The following is an 18,120-nucleotide window of genomic DNA, read 5'->3' on the forward strand; positions in this document are numbered from 1 at the left end:
ACAATATGGTTCCATACTCCAGGATGCCTACTGTTGATAAATACTTGAACATACACACAGAGCTTTGAAGTAGTTCATTTCCACAGGCTTTTCAGAGGTCAGCAGAAGGTGGTGAACTGGAAGTCAGCATCGTGTCAGGAGTGAATTTTACTTTCTCATTTGTTGCAGCTACAGTTTTCTTACGGTTGGCATGCATCTGTTTCTACCTCTGCTTGCTGTTATTGCATGGACCTGTCCTGATTTCCTAAATGGCAGTAGGTTGCTCTTTAGCACCTTGCTTCATGAGCCGACCGGCTTTTGCAGATGTTTCTATACCTACTTTGGCTCAGGGAGCAGTCCTATATGTGCTATTAAAAATAGAATGATGTTACATGAAAAAAGAATGACGTGGGATGCCAGCATGTGCTTTGTTTTCTAGTTCATCACTTTCCAATTGGATGTGCAACAGTTCCTTTCAGTGCAGGTAGAGAAGTTTGACTTACCTGCCTATTTTACATGCAGGCTGTAGTGAGTAATGAACAGAGTCCTCCTTTGCTTTCAAACCAAATGCAGCTTCTCCAGCTCAGTTGATCCTGGCTCTTGAAGCTACATCTCACCCTTCTTCTGGGCAGAAGACATTTATTTTGAACAGATGCATCACATCGGTACAACACATAAAGTAAATTGAATTTAGCAGCTATAATTTGTTAAAAGATTAAGGTGTGTGTGTGGGGGAGTATTCCTATCCTGTCCATTTTCGGTTGCTGACATGGTTCCTAACACAGCTCATGTGTTCTCTCCCTGTCTGCAGGATTTTGAAGCCCAGAGCAGAAGAGTCAGGGGAATACTTGTGCGTGTTTGTGTTTTCAAACTCTCCTGTAGCCAACGCCACTATAGAAGTGAGAGGTACTTTTTTTGTTGTTGTTGTTCTCTTTTGTCTCCTGTCCCTAAAAGAGAGGTGCTTCTACTGCCTCTGGCACTCGGTGTTTGTACAAGAGGGCTTGGTTTGTCCTTCCTTGCAACAAGTCTGTATCCAGTCTTTGGTTATAACCTCAGAGGAAGTCTTGCATAAAATCCCAGAGGTAAGATCTCACCAATGCAGGAATGTGAAGATTGCTGCATTGAGGGCACTGAGGTACCTTCCAGCTGCTGTGCTCCTTTGGCAATTCTGGCTATCACAAAATACCATGCCTGCTCAGCAGGATGAGGAGCTGTCTTTCCATGAGCACAGACAGCTGTGACTTCTTCCTGTTTCTAACAGTGAATGAGGCCTCCTGATTGAATTCACTGTGCTTTGAATTTGTTCCTGAACGGGGGGAAAAAGTAAGAACCAGCATCTCACACGTGGCATCTTGGATCTGGTGTATTGTAGGTTTTTGTCTGGAGACTGTTCCAACTGCTGGGGGAGCCTGGGTGCCAGTTTGGACAGATGCCCTATAGCAGATCGGGGTTTTCTGCTTTCATGTATGCTTGTTTTCCCTTTTTATTTTTCCTTTTTTTTTTTTTTGTCTTCTGTATGCTGGTACTCGTCTGAAATCTGCAGGACCCCAAAATTGTGCCTAGAAATCACAAAAGGAATTTTGGATCAGATGTGCTCTTTGCACTGAGACTTGCTGTAATTGTTGAACAAAAGAACAGTGCCTGAGATGTACAAACAGTGGGATAGAGTGGGGATAGTGATGTGCTGTACTATGTGAAGTTGCTGTTCAGTTTGTTCATCGATTAACTGTGGGAACTGCAGGACAACATTGTGGCTGTGGTCACTGCAGCGCAGTGGTTGTGTTCCTCTTACATCCTCTGGTGAGATGGAATGGATGTATTATGGCAGCATTGTTAGCCATAGACAGATGTGATCAATCAAAAACTTGATTAAAAGTTCTTGCAACCAGCCTATGTGTGTCTGGGGTTAGACTAATGCTTGTTTTATGGCGTACTGTAAATTTGTTTGGAATTTAAATGAGCATTACTTACTGTCTTCATTACATCTCCAGCTTAGACATAGAGCTTCCTCTGCACCATTGGAACAGCTGTGGTAGGAAGGAGAGTGCTTGGCTATTCTTCAGCATCCCTGGACTGTCAGTGCAGCGCATCCTTATCTACGCTGTGTTCATTGCCTGTCTAAACTGGGCACTGCGGACCAGTAGCAAAAGCTGAAACCTTTGTCCTGGTAGTTTCTGGTGCCTCATTGAGTACTGCATGGGCAGGTTCCTGAACGCAGTGTAAGGAAGTGGGACTAACTCAGCAGTCTGTGCAAAGCGACAATGCACAGTAATACTATGAATCTCTCTCTTGAGAAATAAAGTCTCTTGAACTATACGGTTTCCTTGGGAAGGTAAATGTTGCCAGATAAATAAGCAATCCGATTGATGCTGCACCAAGAACAGCTTGCTGACTTCCTATCTTGATTTAAAAAAGCTCTTTAATGATCTCGCATATAATAATCTTTCGAGATATACCCAGCATGATGCAGTACCTCTGCCAGGCGGAAGAAAATGTAGAATACACGTTCATGTGAAAGTGCTGCAAGTTTCTTTTGGCCTAAGAAGGGTCGGGCACATGGGATTTTTTTTTGCATCCTGCTCTTGCACTGTCACTGCTGAATCTTTCAATATCTTAATTAAGATCTTTCTGCCTTCTCTAGGCTGCTTTCAAGAGTGACGAACTGCTTCCAGAGTCAGGAAGCGCAGCTTTGATAATGGATTGAGTGAGACCCGTTCCAGCTTTGTATAATCTGTCAAAAGACCTTTTGGAAACCTTTGGCTTAAGGCTTCTCTGCCGTCCGGTGGCAGAGGGGTTTACGCAGGGACAGGGGATTGAAGATTCTAGAAAGAAAAGCCAATATATCTGATTGAACTACTGGCAGTAAGGGCAGGAGGAGAATGATAATTAATCCTCCTAATTACTTTTCACAGGTAATTTATGTTTAAATACAAACGAGTAATCATCAGTTCAAAGTTGATAAGCATCACCCTGGAGGTGTCACACCTGCAGCTTGTTCAGCTGAAACTCAGGGACTTGGTAACGCTGTTCTCCAGCTCCTCCTTGCAGCATCGAGAGCATTCCTCCTTGGCTGAAGCGTGGAGGTTGTCTGAAGTGGGCAGTGCTTCTGCTAAGCAAATTGGAAACCGGGACACACGCATACTGGTAAACTGGAAGTGTCTTGGTTGCCTAACTTGTGTTACATGGAGACTTGGTGTAGCCATGCATTGGGATTGCACTTAAAGCACAAGTTAAAGTGAGCTTTGTAGTCTCCCTGCAGTCCTAGCACTGCAGGTAAATTTATTATGCTTAGAGAGTATACTTTCAACTTACTGCTCCTGGAAGAGCCATACAGCTAAATTTACGTGGTATCACAAACATTCTCTCAGATATAAAAGTCTGAATAATAGCCATCCCAGTTGCAAAGAATATGCAGGCTTTTCTCCCATTCTGCAGAGGAGGGTGTTCTTTATGAGTATTGCAGGTGGGTATAAATGTTCTGTGTTCTGCTAAAGCAGTTCTAGTTATCAGACCAAGCTGATGTTCATACTGCTTGATGCATGGAGATGCTAACCAGGTGTTCACTGAGGCACGTGCAGTGTGTCAGTGATGCACAAATCTTGCTGGGCTGTGCAGATGCTTTAATTTAGTTGTTATCTGCACGTGTGGCCCTTGGAAGTGTTTGTGGAATAGCAGTTGTAGAGAAATTTGTTTGCTTAATTGCTGCTTGTAACTGTATTGAAGTTCTGATGTGCTGATGCACATAGAAAAGATGGCCCTGAATACAAGAGTGCCTGTGGACCAAAATAGTGACTTTTTGACAACCTGAGAACAACTCTAGCAAATGCCTCGCAGCAGATGTAGCCCAGGGTGCACCAGTGCCATTTGCCTTTTATGTAATGTTGCCTGTTTTCTTCCTCAGTCTTTACAAGTGCTGTGTAGGAAGAGGAGAGCACAGAAACATGAGCGCTGCTGTCTGGATGTAGGCTTTTTAGTTGCTCGCCTTCTACACAGCGGAAGTACCTGCAGTGCTCCTGTAGTGATGTTTTGAGGCAGGAGCTCTGCACACTGGAAGATTAAAACAAGCAATGCAGCTCTTAGAAGAATTCTCTGCCATCTTTCTGCTGTTATCAGGGCCTTGGAGAAGGAGGTAGAAACAAGTTTTTCTTGTCTTCTGAGGCTCCACCACAGCAAAGAAGCAGTGAGAACCAGATGGTGAAGAGCACGCTTCCAGTCCCCTCTGGCTGCCCAGAAGCTGTGCAAGCACCAGAAAAGATATGGATGTCATATGACTGGTGGACGGCATCTGCCTTCCCATCCTTTCTTTTTGTGCACCTGGAGAGATAGAACTCCTTGTTGCTTTTTTCTTTCTAGGCCTTTCTACCATCGTGATAGCATTCTTCTGATCGCCTTCCTTTATCCCTTTCTTCTGCACCCTCATCTTCTGTTGTTCTCAGTTACTTGCTATTTCCCAATAGCAAGAGCTCAGAGCAGTGTGAGAACATCAAACATACCAGTTTGTCCCAGTGCTCACTGTATCCCTAATGCAGCTGTGCCAGAGGCTCTGGCTTCACACCAATAACCGCATCCGGAATGCGAGCTGTCTGCTTGTGCTGCAGCTCCAGCCCAGGCTGCACGTTGGAAAACCACTGGATGTTTCAGCAGCCTTGGAAGCTCTTGGTTTCCTGACTCCTGACTGTCTTAAGGAATCTCTGCAGCGGTTTCACAACGCTGTACCAGAAGGGAAAGAAGAAATCGGGCATTCTGTCAGCACAACTGCATCTTAAAGCCGTCTTAAACAGGAAAAGGAACATGCATGTCACGTTCTCCCAGGCTGTAGTACTTCTGGTGTCCTTGCTTTCCACTCGAATCATAAAGTTGTAGATGTAGGTTTGGATTGTAATGCAGAACAAGAAAACTTCCAGAGACCTTTACTAGGTCACCCGTAAGATGGAATAGTTTTTGTGGGTAAGAATATTTTTAGGTGCTTTTGTCCTTGCTTTGTTTTTTTCTTTCAGTGGAAAACCTTGGAAGGGTTCTGTTATCTGGGACATAGTTTTGCAACTGCTAGGCATGTTAGTCCTCCCCTCTGTTGTAGTAACGCTAGCCAAATTATTGAAAATACTTGGAAATCAAGGACTTAAAAACTCGTATATATATGAAGAGGTTTGCACTGCATGTCCTCTAGCAAAACAAAAACAAACAACACTTTCAGGGCTGTATATATATATATATATATATACCCCTTCTGAAGGCGCTGGTGGGTGCGTTTGGTGCCTGTTGTGTACCTGAGCTTTGAAGTCAAGATGTGTGCTTTGGCACAGAACTCCTTTCTATTGATGCTAAAACTATCGAAGGAGTGCTTACAAAGAGGTTACTTGTGTTGAAAATGACTGTATCTGTACGTAAATACAGGCTTAGTTATTTTTAGCACATTTCAGACTTTGTTTTCAGACTAACCCTGTGTTTTTGTGCTCTCGTACGCTGCTTCAAACAGGTCCTCAGATTTCCAGTATTGGTTTTTTTTCTTCCTGGTTTCATGATGAAAGAATTCAAATCCTTGTTGTCCTTTCATAGGGACATCAGCCTGGCTGCAGTGCTGTGGGACCTGACACGGCACACTGCCCACGTGTGCGTTTTGCTGAATGCTGTTGCATAAAAGCTAAAGTGACATCTAAATCTTTTACCAACAAAATCCGCTTCGTTCTGTGCTTTACGTGTTACTGGCATTGGAGTAGGATGGTGAAAAGCTCCACTAGAAAAGCTTCATAGGAAAAGGTTGCTCTGCTGCTAAATCTGTGATTGAGGTCAGCTGCAGCAATATTTTAAATGCAGTTTGTACAGCAGAAGGCAATTAGCCAAACGTTTTGATAGAATAAGTACTGGAAATGTCTCAGCCGAAGCTCCAAACCGACGAGCATCAGATGCCCTGAAATATTAATATTCTGTGTAATGCTCCCTTCAGACTGTACAGAAATAGTCCCTGCCCTGGCAGAGCTGGAAATGGCTGCTGTGTAAGTGTGCCCAGCAAGGGAAAGGCAGAATGTGCTCCTGTCACTGACGCTGTCATTGGGATAACCCGGCAAAGATGGCCTCATCTTAAATAGAATTCTCCTCCCAGCTGTGGGAGAGCTCTGGGTCACCCTGCTGCAAAAGTTACCGTGTCCTAGAAAGGTCTTTTCTTCTCATTGAACAAGTGGGCCGGCTGCACCTTGTCTCCTGCACAGCTCTGCTTCCAGCCTCTTCTGCTGGGAGACAACAGCAGAAACTCGGGTGCTGTCAAATGGAGGCTGCGTGGGGCTTTGCTTTAAGCTGCTGAACCCTCTTTCTAATGCAAGGAATCTGACAACCCTGCAGTTCTAAATCAGGGACTGTTCCTTTGTCTCTTACTCCACTTTTGCCAGCCTTCCATTTTCTCCATCACTCTCGGCCAAGCCAAAGCCATAGGGAAGCCACTGAGCTTACCTAAGCAGCGTGTTGGAAGGGCAGGGCAGCTGCTTACTGATGTTGGACGTACTGAAGGTGTAATGCAGCACACTTAACCCCTAAAGCTGATTGATTTTCTGCTTTGAGAGGTTTGACATGAAAACTGGTAACCCTTGTAACCAGAGAACATCTGTCTGTCACGTGTGTTGGAGATCACTAGCAAAGATCCTTGCAGGCCTTGATGATGTACTGCTTTTGCTGTTGTATCATCCTGCAGGGAGGATAATCCTGAGCGTGTGACTTGTCAAACATTTTCCCAGGGAGCTGTGGTGTAACTTTTGGGAAGGGCACGTCCAGCTGATGTTGCCCAGTTGCACAAGAGATGTTGCTTGTGTGTCTGCTTTGTGACGGGTCAGAACTGAAATGTTTAACTCTTCTGACTTGCAGTTGCAACTGAGCTGTCAAGAAGCTGTGATCCCTCCTTGGCCCTGTCAGTGCTAAAGGCAACTTTGCCTGAGTAGCCCCTTGGGATAATAAACTCTGGTTGGTGCCCAGGGTCTTTTCCTGGGCCTCTGAGCTTGGACTTTGACTAGATTAACAGATCAGCATCCAGCGATCACACAGCAGGCCACGTGTGGTGTAATTAGCAAGCTAGAAAGCGAATGGGCTTTAAAGGTGGTCACAGCAGCACCAAAGCCATCTGCTTAAGTGAAGGTTCAGGTCGGGCACTTGATTGATCCAGCGTAATCCATCGTGAGGCATTAGGCTGCAGTGCGCTGCTGCATGGAACCTGCTGCAGGGAGCAGAGGGCTGGTATTTATAGTCCAGTCTATTCAGTGTACCCTCAGCTGATGGTTAGGGCTGTGGTTCGCTGGTTGTAACCCTATAGCCCCTTGTGTATACACATGCAGCATATATACGATGGATATTTGCGTGTGTGCTGGATCAGACTGTTCTCTTGGGGAGATTCTGACTTTTGCCGCATGACGCATACCCAGCTGCAGCATCACGCGAGGCGTAACGAGCACGTTACACGTCACGGCGTGTTTGTGGCCCAGATCCCCAGCTGTGCTGTGAGGAATAGTGGCCTGATTCAGCTCTCAGAGCTTTGCGTTAAGACAGAATCGGTGCGGAGCTCTGACACAGCGGGCAGGTTGTAACCAGAATCCCCTACAGGTCTGTTTCAAAGCTGAAGATGCCTGCAGATCCAAGGGGAGATGAGCGTTCCTGCTGTTCCTGCACTGGGGAATGGTACAGCCATCTCAGTTTTGTGGGCTTTCGGCACATCACTGAGTTTTGGTGCTGAGACTTCTGCCTGAAGGATGTTCCTGCAGATGTTCACTTGAGATGCTGGTTGGGTAGATGTGGGAATAAGCTTTCTTTCTTTAAGGTGGGCTTGGTGTGGGAAAGGCAGCAGCTCCCAGGGAGCTCGTTTCTTGTTCTCTGTTCAGAGCAGCTTAAAGTAATTACCTTCTCAGTAAACACCCCGTGAACGCAGAGGTTTTGTTTTCTTCTGTAGCTGTCCCTGACATCACCGGCCACAAGCGAAGCGAGAATAAAAACGAGGGGCAGGAGGCACTCATGTACTGCAAGTCCGTGGGCTTCCCGCATCCCGAGTGGGTGTGGCGCAAGAAGGTCAACGGAGTGTTTGAGGTAAGAGGCTGGGGGTCCTGGCATGCCCAGGCGGTATGTTGTATCCTTCCAAGGCCCCCTAGGAAGGATTGAAACCACCACCTCGCATTTAACTACGTTCTTTTTCAGTTTTACTGTTGGGCTCTCGAGGCCTAACGCAAGGGTTTGGCAGTTAGCCCTGTTCAGTGGTCAGATTTCTCCAATGTGGCAAGCGGATTGGTGAGCTAGAATTCTGATCAGCTATTGGGATAACAGAAGGGAAGCTGGAGTCCTTCAGCCTGTTTTTGTTAGCGTATGACCAGCTGGAAAGCTCATCATTTGCTCAACAGATTGAAAAGAAATATTAAGCAGGTGGTAACGTGAGTTGATTGTTCACTGTTAAGTGGGAGCTGAATTTTTCATGAGGCAGTGCAGTCTGGGTGACCGGTCCAGTGCTGCGAGTCACCAGTGACCCGGGTGCTCTGTAGGCTTCCTCACATGCTTTCTTTCTGGTGAAGTTATCTGATAAATTCACCCACATTTAACTCTCAGGAAGGTCAAACTTCTGCACTTTGTCTTTAAACAGATCAAGTCTGGAAGCCTTTTGTTCAAATGTAGGAACAATATGAGGCCTCGCATTTCCTGTCCTCCAAATGTTCCTAAAGTTTGGTATTTTTAACTGCCTTGTCCCCAAATCTGTGAGTAGTACGTGTGGAAACAACACAAATGCAAGATTTTAGTGCGTCCACCATATCTTAACTAACGAGAACATGTAATGTAATGTGGAATAATCTTAACCTGTGCTGCGTGTGTCATCACCACTGCTGGTATTTCCTGGTTGCTGTTGTTAAAGCAGGATAAAATACAGCACGTCAGTCAGGCTGATGTGGTTTTGTGTGTGTGTGTGTTTGAAGCACAGTTCATTTTAGGGAGAGGAACAGAATGGACACTGGTACAAGGCTCTTCTGTGGTGCTCAAGTGTCGACTTCTGTGCCATCGTGATCCTTCTGGTTTCCATGACACAGAAATGAAAAGCCTTGGCATCAGAAGTCACTGAAGCTCTCTCTTCTCTTCCACCTCTCTTCTTTTATCAGGACATCAACAACTCTTCCGGAAGATTCTTTATTTCAAATAAAGACAACTACACTGAGCTCAGCATCACGAACCTGCAGATCAACGAGGATCCCGGCGAGTACCAGTGCAACGCAACCAACCAGATCGGCTCCACGTCCGTCACAACCATCCTGCGTGTCCGCAGCCATTTGGCTCCTCTCTGGCCCTTCCTCGGGATCCTGGCAGAAATTTTTATCCTCGTTTTCATCATAGTTATTTATGAGAAAAGGAAGCGGCCAGACGAAGTCCCAGACGGTAAGTGTGCTCAAAGCCGCTTGTGAGAGAAGGAAAAAAACAAGCGAAGCAAACTCATGGAAGCAGAACAGAGTGGGTCTTTGTGGCAGGAAGGATCATCAGCACAGTTCTTTCAGCTCTGAGCTCTTTGCCTTCATCTGTTCACTCTCCAAGTATTAAACCCAGTAAGTGGAGAGGGGCCCCCAAACCTTGGACCGTGGGATGGGAGGGGAATTATTACAGTATTTGTAAAGTGCTTTGTTGCACAAAGTGGCTCTAGCACCCCTGTCTCTTTCTCGCTGTAGTGCCCATGAAGTCCTGCATGTCAGTCCCACAGAGCATGGGGCAGCATGGGAGACACGGAAACGCTCTGATCCCTGGTGATGCCTGGGTCAGACACTGGGCAGGTTTTGGGAGGAAAAATGACGCTGTGAGGGACTGGGACCACAGATGTTTAAAAAAAAAAGTCACATTTTCAAGGGGGTGGGTGGGAGGTGGGAGGTGGGAGGTGGGGCTCTTATTTTAGTGTGTAACCAAATTAGTAATGTATTGAAGGAATGCTCTGGAAACCAACTATTATCCACTGAGTTGTATTTTCTTAAGATTAGCTTATTAGGTTCAGTAACAGTGATTAGCTGCAACTTCTTTGTGTACCAAACAGCCTGTTTTGTCTTTTGAGCTTCTTCTGCATGTCTTCCTTGGGGAAAACGGGGCAGTTTGAAGCTAAAATGAGTATTTGAAAGAACCTCTGACAAAAATGCTTTGAAGTGACACCTAGTTGCTTACTACAGTGTTTATCAAGAAAACTTTCTGAGGAATCCTTGTGAGAAACAGCTGGTAATGCCATCTTGCTTGCTGTAGGAACGTGACGTGTCCAAAAGAAGGAGCAGGTGCTGCAGTGGGGAACACGCTGAGTCAGTGCGGGGAAGCACTGAGTCATTGGGCTTTTCCTGGGTTGGACAAGCCCTGCAGCACCACAGATAGCTTCCAAAGGCAGCTGTGCTGTAGCTTGTGCAGCAGTGACTCGCTGTTGGGTTGCACAAGGGCTCAGGAACAGCACAGCACGACGTTTGCCTTTTGGGATGAAAGCATAGCTGCTGGAACATCGATCTGCTTGTCGAGCTTGGGAAAAACAACGTCGCTGTTCCCAAGTTGCGTTTTAGCGAATGGAAAAAGAAATCTTACAATAAGAAATGTTCATTCTTTGGCTGAGGCTTGGATCACTTCCAGAGCTGATAAAAATGTTCTTAAATAAGTGCATACCTAGAGGAAAGTAGCTTTTGATCTTAACCACCTTGGTGGCATTTACTAACTTCTTACAGAGCATGCATTGAAACTGTTCCCAGGTGTGTAGCCAGCAGCATTTAAACCGTGTAGTGCATGTACCTCTGCTACTAACAGCTTTGTGGTTGCTGAGGGGGTTTCTTTGGCCAGCAGTCTGTCCTCAGAGCGGCTCTCAACCAGCCCAGAAAACTTGACACGTATTTCAGAGAAGCACTTAAATATCCTCACGTGCATCTCTCCTCTTGCTCTGCCATTTTGCCCCGACTTTGGTGTCAGGATTGTTGGGGAGAATCCTGCCTCATTTTTCGGTAGCTGTTGATAGTTCCCTGTGCTTCTCAAACTGACACTTGGAGAAGTTTCGCTGGGACTGAAACAAAGCATCAACAATTACAAATTAATATGGAAATCCTTGCTGTAAGCAGCATAAACTGGCCTTAATCCAGTGGAAATTGGCTTTGTCTTGACCAGATTGCAATGCAATGAGCGTGTTAGGGCAATTAAGCCTCACTAAGAGGTGAAGCGTGCACAGGGGTTTGTTTCGGGCTCCGTTCTGTGGCTGAAGTTTTCCTGGCTGGTCTGGCTGCTCTCCGGATGTCTGAAGGATTCCAGGCTCATCATCTCCGATGGAGGTGTCCCAGATGATGGGCCAGGTAACTGAGGTCACTGACTTTGCTTGCTCAGTTGGCTGTTATTTGAAAGGCAGCTCAGCTGGAGTCCTGGAGAGTGATGATGCTCTGGGGTGCCCATCTGTTTTCTCTGCCCACTTTCTTGAAGGACAAAATTCAATGCTGAATGCCGCTGTTTATGTGTTAGGTTTGCTTGGATGGAGAGAGAAAATCAGCATAAAAATCTCAATTAAAAAGCTCATCCTGAGTCCTGCATTTGCTTGGACAATCTTGCACTCCGATGCATTTGAAGCATTCTGCGATACTGTAGTGGGAAACGCCCTAAGAGTCAGGGCTTTTTATGGCTGCCTGTGTGAGAAATCATTGATAGTCGGCTGATTTCCACACTTGGAGAATATCCGAAGTAAAACACTCATGTCACTTACTTTAAATACCTAGTTATGAAATGCCAAAGTTAATGTTTGAATGCAGTGGTGCTGTCTGGAGTTGGAACTTGGCGTTTCCAAACCAGTACGTCTGCCTCTGCGTGCTGCAGTGAGCAGCGGCAGTACTGCCAAGGAGCAGCTGATGGGGTGCCTTGCAGACTATGAATTAGGTGCTTGTCTGAACGTCACATTACGTAGCATAAATATAATTTGGCAGCTGCTGTGGTCTCTTTTCTTTTCTCTCAGGTTCCAAGTGTTAATTCTCCCCAGAAGGGGGATGTCTCGTATGTCCAGCTGGGCTTTTCACTGAGAGAATCCTCTGATTTGGTCCCCTTCCCTTCCTTCTGCAGCAGTGACTTATTCACAGTACTCTTAAGAAAGCAATGATAAAAACCAGCACGTTCCTCTGAATAAGGGAAAAATAAAACAATTCTGGACGGTATGCCACAAAAGGCTTTAGGGTAACTGAGCAGAAGCGCCTAGTTCTTGGTGGGGGTGAGGCTGCTTGGAGAATAACATTCTCTCTGTCCCAGAAGGTGCTTTCCTGAGCTCTTGGGAATTCTACCTACCCAGCCCAAATAGAAGTCAGTGGAATTAATTCCCTCATCACTGTGTTCCACAGACTCAAAGTTACCTGTGTGTCACACATACCCACCTCAGTAGGGTGTGGTGCTGGGCACCTGGTGACACCCGGGGCACTTCTCAACTTACAGCTCAGCTGCACGGTGAGGCTGCTCAGGTTTCAGAGCTGTGCAGAAGCTGCGGCCACCATCATAAGCACTGCCGTGCTCTGGGAGCAAGGACGGTCCTTTAACTTTGGCATTTCCTGACTGCAGTTTTTGCATGACCCTTGCTTTTTCTGTTTGGTTTAATTGCTTTTTATGCCACAGAACAGGGCTGCTCAGTAGCTCCTTTGCTGATATTTCCTCCTTCACATAATTCAGATGTCTGTTTCCTTGGATGCTGCTGTATGGCAGGAAAAGTTCTGTGCCCGTGGCATCTGTGCAGTGCAGAGGTGGCAGTAGTGGGCGCCCAGGGCAGCTCTGTGCCCACGTGCCTGCAGATGGGGGGCTTTTCTGTCCTCGTGGGAGGAGGGGTGGCTGCAGTCAGCATCTCGCATTCAAATTATGTGCTGCAAGGAGGAACAGATGGGAAATTGTGCTTGAATTTCTGCCTCACTTCTGAATGAGGGTTTTGACCTGCTTTGTGCAAGGCAAAGCGATGCAGACCGTGTGCCGTTTCTGGAGAGCAGCTAGGTTTGGTGCCGTTGGGGTGGGTGGGTGACACGCAGCTTCCAGGGGCTTTTGGTGCTGAGAGTTGCATGACCGTGGCATGCCGAGGCCAGAGGTGCTGGCATTCACTGCATGCACATGGGGACCATGCACAGTGGGGATCGTCCCAGCAGGGGACTGCTGATGCATTTTGCTCAGCTTGCAAGTTGCTTGGACTTCCTTTGGCAATCAAAGGGAGTAAATAGCTTTTTCTTCCTCTGTGGTATAGCGTAAGCTTCTGATTTCTGATAGATGTAGAGATTGGCCAGTGTGACCTCGCTGTAGTGCATCAAACTTGCTTAAAGAAAGTGCTTTTTCTTGTGGTTGGATCAAATTAGCCTACAGTTAGCAAAGATGCTGTTGTAAAGGGTGTGTTCTGGGGTAAGTAGAAAGTAAAAACTCCTTGGCTACATTCCCCTGCAGGAATGTAAACAGTTTTTACTTGAAAATCCATACTCTGCATACTCCTTAGTCCAAAGCCATAAGGTACCTGGGTTACAATACATGCTTTTCCATTCCTCCCTTCACATTTGCCAGCTTGATGCAAAGACTTTCCATAAATACATTTCTGCTCTGGCTGTGCAGGAGTTCCATCCGCATCCCCACATTCTTTCTAATACTCATTTTTTTTTTCCTTGACTTTCCCTGTTCCTGCTATTACTGTAAGTAACTGAAAGAACAAAATGTTTTCACTGACACAGTTTACCTTGTAAGAAGTTAATTTTTGTTTTTGCCTGTTACCTGCACCTTTCTCTCCCACACTTAAAGTTCTCCAAGGGAGAAAATGATCAGGCACACTGTGAAGCTGTAGCTATAAACCATACCTAAGAGCAAGCACTGTTGTATCGTAGCAGTTACCAGAGAATTGGCTTCCATGGGCCTTGGTACTGATTGGTTAGTGCTGGTATAGGAGCAGAAGTCCTTGGGTTTGATGTAAGTAACCTTGGCCAGAGAGTTGTAGTTGCCTTCTGCTTCATTCCATCTCAGAGCAACTGCTGAACCTTTATTGGCTTGTTCTATGGAGCAGGATGGGGGTTCTTCTGTTCACCACGTCTTCCGCCTTCCCTCCAACACTCGTGTAATTAATGATGCAAAAGGGAAGCTTGTTCATCCAAACCTGATGTGCAGGGCTTCATTTTAATTTGGACAGACCCAATCAAATTCTTACAAATGTCCTTCTTAAAAAGTTATCAAAGCGTGGCCCAATTTCCTCTTCTCGGAAAGCAAAATCTTTAGCTGGTTGAAATATAAGACTTCGCCAGCAACTTCTGTAGTAGTTCTGACAAATTGCTTTGCCAGCTGTGGATGTCGTACTGTAAGGAGTCATACGGCGGATGCTGGCTCCTCCTTACCTGCGCTCGAGCAGGAATTGACCATGGCTCCGTGCTTCAGTAAAGCTGCAGCTCGTGGTTGGCAAGGTGGGTCCTGGTCTCGTGCCAGAGTGAGGAGTGTTGCGAAGGGCGGCCCTGCATGATGTACGGCTGCTTCTCAGCCTGCGGGTTGTGTTCCAGGCAGTCAATGCAAGAGGGGGCTACAGCTGATCTGTGTGTAGATCATTGCAGAGCTGTAACATCCAGAGATCTTGCCTGGAAGGGTTGGTTACACTCCGTACACCATGTGCTAAAGATAGTAGCAATTCTTCCAGTTCAGAAATCTGCTATTTCAGGGCAACGCTAAGCAGATAATCGCTATACCTACCTTAAGCTTTATTATGTAAACAGTGATCTGTTGGACTCTGTAGATCCCCTCCCCAACTGAAAAACCAATTCCTGACGAATGAAGGAGGCTTGGTTTGGTCAGCTGTGAAATGATTGCTTCACCTGGCAGCATTTCAGGAGCCCCGCAGCTGCGGGATGGAACGAAGCAGCACATTGGAGGCGTGTTCTCGATGGCCAAGGGTTTTAAATGCGTCTGGGTTAGCGACATCGGGCTCTAGGGCAGCTCTTCTGGCATAAAGGTTTTTGAGTTATATTGATATTTGTCGGTTACTATGACTTCTTTTTTTTTTCCCCCCCTTCAATTGCATCATACCCTTAAAAAATGGTGGTAAGTGAGAGATCTGCATGCTTTGGAGTTTGTTTAATCTCCGCTTCAGTCTACACAATGCACAAGTCATGATGTTAACACTTTTTCTTACAACTTCTTCATTCACATTCACAACTAATTTGGATTTCAGTTTGCTGTTTTTAATCTATTTTATTTAACCTGATTTCGTACTTATTCTTCCTGTTGTTCTGTTGCCCCCTGATTTCGCTTAGGTTTCGATCTCTGTCTGTACTGTATTGGGGATGCTTTTTCAGGAGTGATATGAATGACCGGGGTTGTAACTAACACATAAACAAGTTTTCCTCGGTCCCATGTAGGTGATAGAAGGGAATGGGGCACGTGGTGGCCTTATACGTAACCATAAGTACCCTGATAGGCGTTTTGTTGGGTCTTTGTCAGGGAAACTCTTTGCTGGCAGCCGTTATAGATGTGAATTACGATTTTTTTGAACACGCCATCGGAAATGCACATCTAAATATCCTCACCAGGAAGATCAGATGGTTATTTCATAGCGAAAGAAGACTTGTATCCTAACCCTGCAGCTTGCTATCACTGAAGTTCAGCGAAACAAACTCTCAAAGATATCACTTGGGCTTGTAGAAAGCTGAGCTGAGGGTCTGAAGGCCAACAGGCAGCAGTAGTGCTCCAGCGTGGGCTGGGGGCGAAGGGCTCGCTGTCCGTGCCAGGCTCCCTGCACCAGCCTGCTTGAAATCTTTTGTGAATCAAAAGATGCTGGTGGAAGGAGCCTTTAGATTCACTCCGCTGTGCTTTGTGTTCCAGTACCTGATGTGTCTCTGTATATCTCCACTGTATATACAACAGCACATTGATGTCTGGTTGTCCTTACTAGTCCTAGTTCTCACTGTATCTTGTCCGATAGTGTACTGTTGCTGGTAATGGACCTCTGTGGACACTGGTGTGTCGCTAGTATGTTCTCTTTGGCTGTAAAGCTCTTGGTTTGTGGTTAGTTCCTTATTTTTGTTGAAATATTTTTTCGTTCTGGTCACTGTCCGTGCTAGCGGTGGCTTTGCCTATCCGTTGCCTTGAAGGTACAGGTGGAGTAATGTCCCGCTTGACAGACATTACTCCTGGCGTGTGCTCATGCGGATGCCCACACTGTTCAGACTGTAACTTCCATAACTGCTTCATGTGCACCAAGCCCCTTGTGGAATCCTGCTGAGAGTTTCTAAAGGCTTCAGTGAAAAATCCCCCCAGCAGGAGGTGACTGTGGGATGCTAAAACAGCAGGTGGTGAATTGGTGCCTCAAAATATCCTTCTACAGGAGCGTTACCCCGACTTTCTGGATTTACTTTGTACTGCCGTTTAAATGCACTTCTGTCTTCTGTGCTGCAGACTGGGGGAAAGATAAGGTCTCCTTTAATTTGAAGAATGTTCAATTGGCCACGAAAGAGCTAATGCCAAACATTGGCAGTCGTTTTGTTTGTCCAATTCTTAAACGAGAGCGTTTTCCTTTGGCCTCTGACCAGGAGGCTCAGGCAGAACAAGGCTGTCAGTCTCCTCGAGCTGAAGCCTGTGTCTGGAAGTGTTGCAGCACCGGGGTTTGTCCTGGCGGTGGGAGCTGCGCACCCTTCAGACTGCTGTCCGAGGGCTGAATGCAGGGTACTGGAATCGAGTTCCAAACCTTCCATCTCCTCCTAACCTGGTCTGCTCCAATTAGATTTTGAGAAAAATGGGAATAGGCTGTTATCATCCATGGTGGAAGATGAGCATATGGCATATATACCCTGTTGTGTGTATGCCGATAACGAACCGCCTGCAGTTGAAGGATGGCTTAAAAAATGAATCCCAGAAAACAAACAGCAGGATTTTACAACTGAAACGTTGGTTTGTCTTCTCATCTATTTTTATAAAATTGAACCACTGGAACTTGGGGACAAGATGAGTCTGACCATGTTGCAACAATCTGTCCGCTACAGTTGCAGTTCTTCATGACCAGCATTCAAAGTGTTAACTAAAACCATTGAAGCGACATACCTGCCATTAAAACTCAAATCCTGAAAATAACTCCATGAATCTTTGCACTACTGAGCGGAATGGCCTTTAATGCTGTAGATAGATTGGTTTGCTGTTTGCGGTTTAGCTGGCGTGCTGTACAGACACTGACTCTCTCTTCTTTCCTTCCTTTGTCTTCCCCTGGATTGCACCTGAACTCTTGCTGCAGATGATGAACCAGCTGGGCCAATGTAAGTGTGCTTTAGGGGGAAAAAGCATTGCTGGGGTTAATCTGCAGTGTTCTAAGAGACATGTTCTATGGGATGTTGATGCCCTAATATGGATCAGTGTGCCCCATATTGTATCACTGAGTAAAAGCAATAATATAAAACACAAAAAAGCATTCCTTGAAGCCTCTGTGTTGATCTCTCTCCTGTGTTTTGGCCAAGGGATGGAAAACTGCCAGGGGAAGAGGCACCAAAAAAGCCATCTAAGTTGGTTTTGGATCGCTGGTGCTTGGGGATGGTGGCTGCTGGGTTTGTTGTCAGGTAGCCGTGCAGTAAAGAGAGCTGCAGTTTGCCAGGTCCTTACTCAACAAAGCAAATATTGTTTGAAGGAGTTGGGGTGAGGGACGAATGGAATGCTGTGTAACTATGTACAAACCTTCCTACGCTTTGGTTGCTGTTGGTCAATCTTTTATCCTTTTGTGCTTTCTTTCCCCAGGAAAACCAATTCTACAAACAATCATAAAGATAAAAACTTACGCCAGAGAAACACAAATTAAAAATGCTTATCATGTAAGTATGACTTGCACACATCTCAGAAACGCGCAGACTAAAGTCCTCCTTTTTCTGTCATGGTTTGGATGTGTAAACTTAACTGGTTCCATGTGCTAAAGTTACGGCTGCTCAGAGGATGGCGTGTGCCTTCCTGGCACGCTTCAGAGCGCTGGGGGGTATTGAAGATGAGATACGTAGGCAGTGTAATGATTCCTAGCTTCCTAGCTCTACGTAATCGCTACCATCGCTAATAAAAAAGAACTCCCCTAATTCCTCCTTAAAGTCTGGGAGCTAACGTTGGTTGGAAAGCCTCCATCTCCGTTTAAGACCGCGTTGGATGTTAAGCGCTTTGTTGACGTACTGTTGTGGCATGCGATGTTGGAAATGCTGTCAG

The 18,120-nt window shown here is 46.0% G+C and overlaps 1 protein-coding gene across 5 annotated transcripts in view; it reads left to right on the forward strand.

Moving 5' to 3' along the window:
• Window positions 1-18,120, forward strand: part of NPTN (neuroplastin) — a 46,795-nt gene that overhangs the window by 27,173 nt on the left and 1,502 nt on the right. For 2 of the 5 annotated variants that reach the window (XM_072345998.1, XM_072345999.1), the window contains exons 3-7: window positions 791-885; window positions 7,904-8,037; window positions 9,090-9,363; window positions 17,177-17,198; window positions 17,671-17,744. In XM_072345998.1, the coding sequence (XP_072202099.1) occupies window positions 791-885; window positions 7,904-8,037; window positions 9,090-9,363; window positions 17,177-17,198; window positions 17,671-17,731 (586 nt within the window). In that variant the 3' untranslated portion in view covers window positions 17,732-17,744. Of the gene's footprint in view, window positions 1-790; window positions 886-7,903; window positions 8,038-9,089; window positions 9,370-17,176; window positions 17,199-17,670; window positions 17,745-18,120 lie in introns of all 5 variants that reach the window. The other 3 variants (XR_011904905.1, XR_011904906.1, XM_072346000.1) reach the window with 2 other exon arrangements.

This window comes from Excalfactoria chinensis, chromosome 10, assembly GCF_039878825.1.
Source record: "Excalfactoria chinensis isolate bCotChi1 chromosome 10, bCotChi1.hap2, whole genome shotgun sequence".
Taxonomy (NCBI): domain Eukaryota; kingdom Metazoa; phylum Chordata; class Aves; order Galliformes; family Phasianidae; genus Excalfactoria; species Excalfactoria chinensis.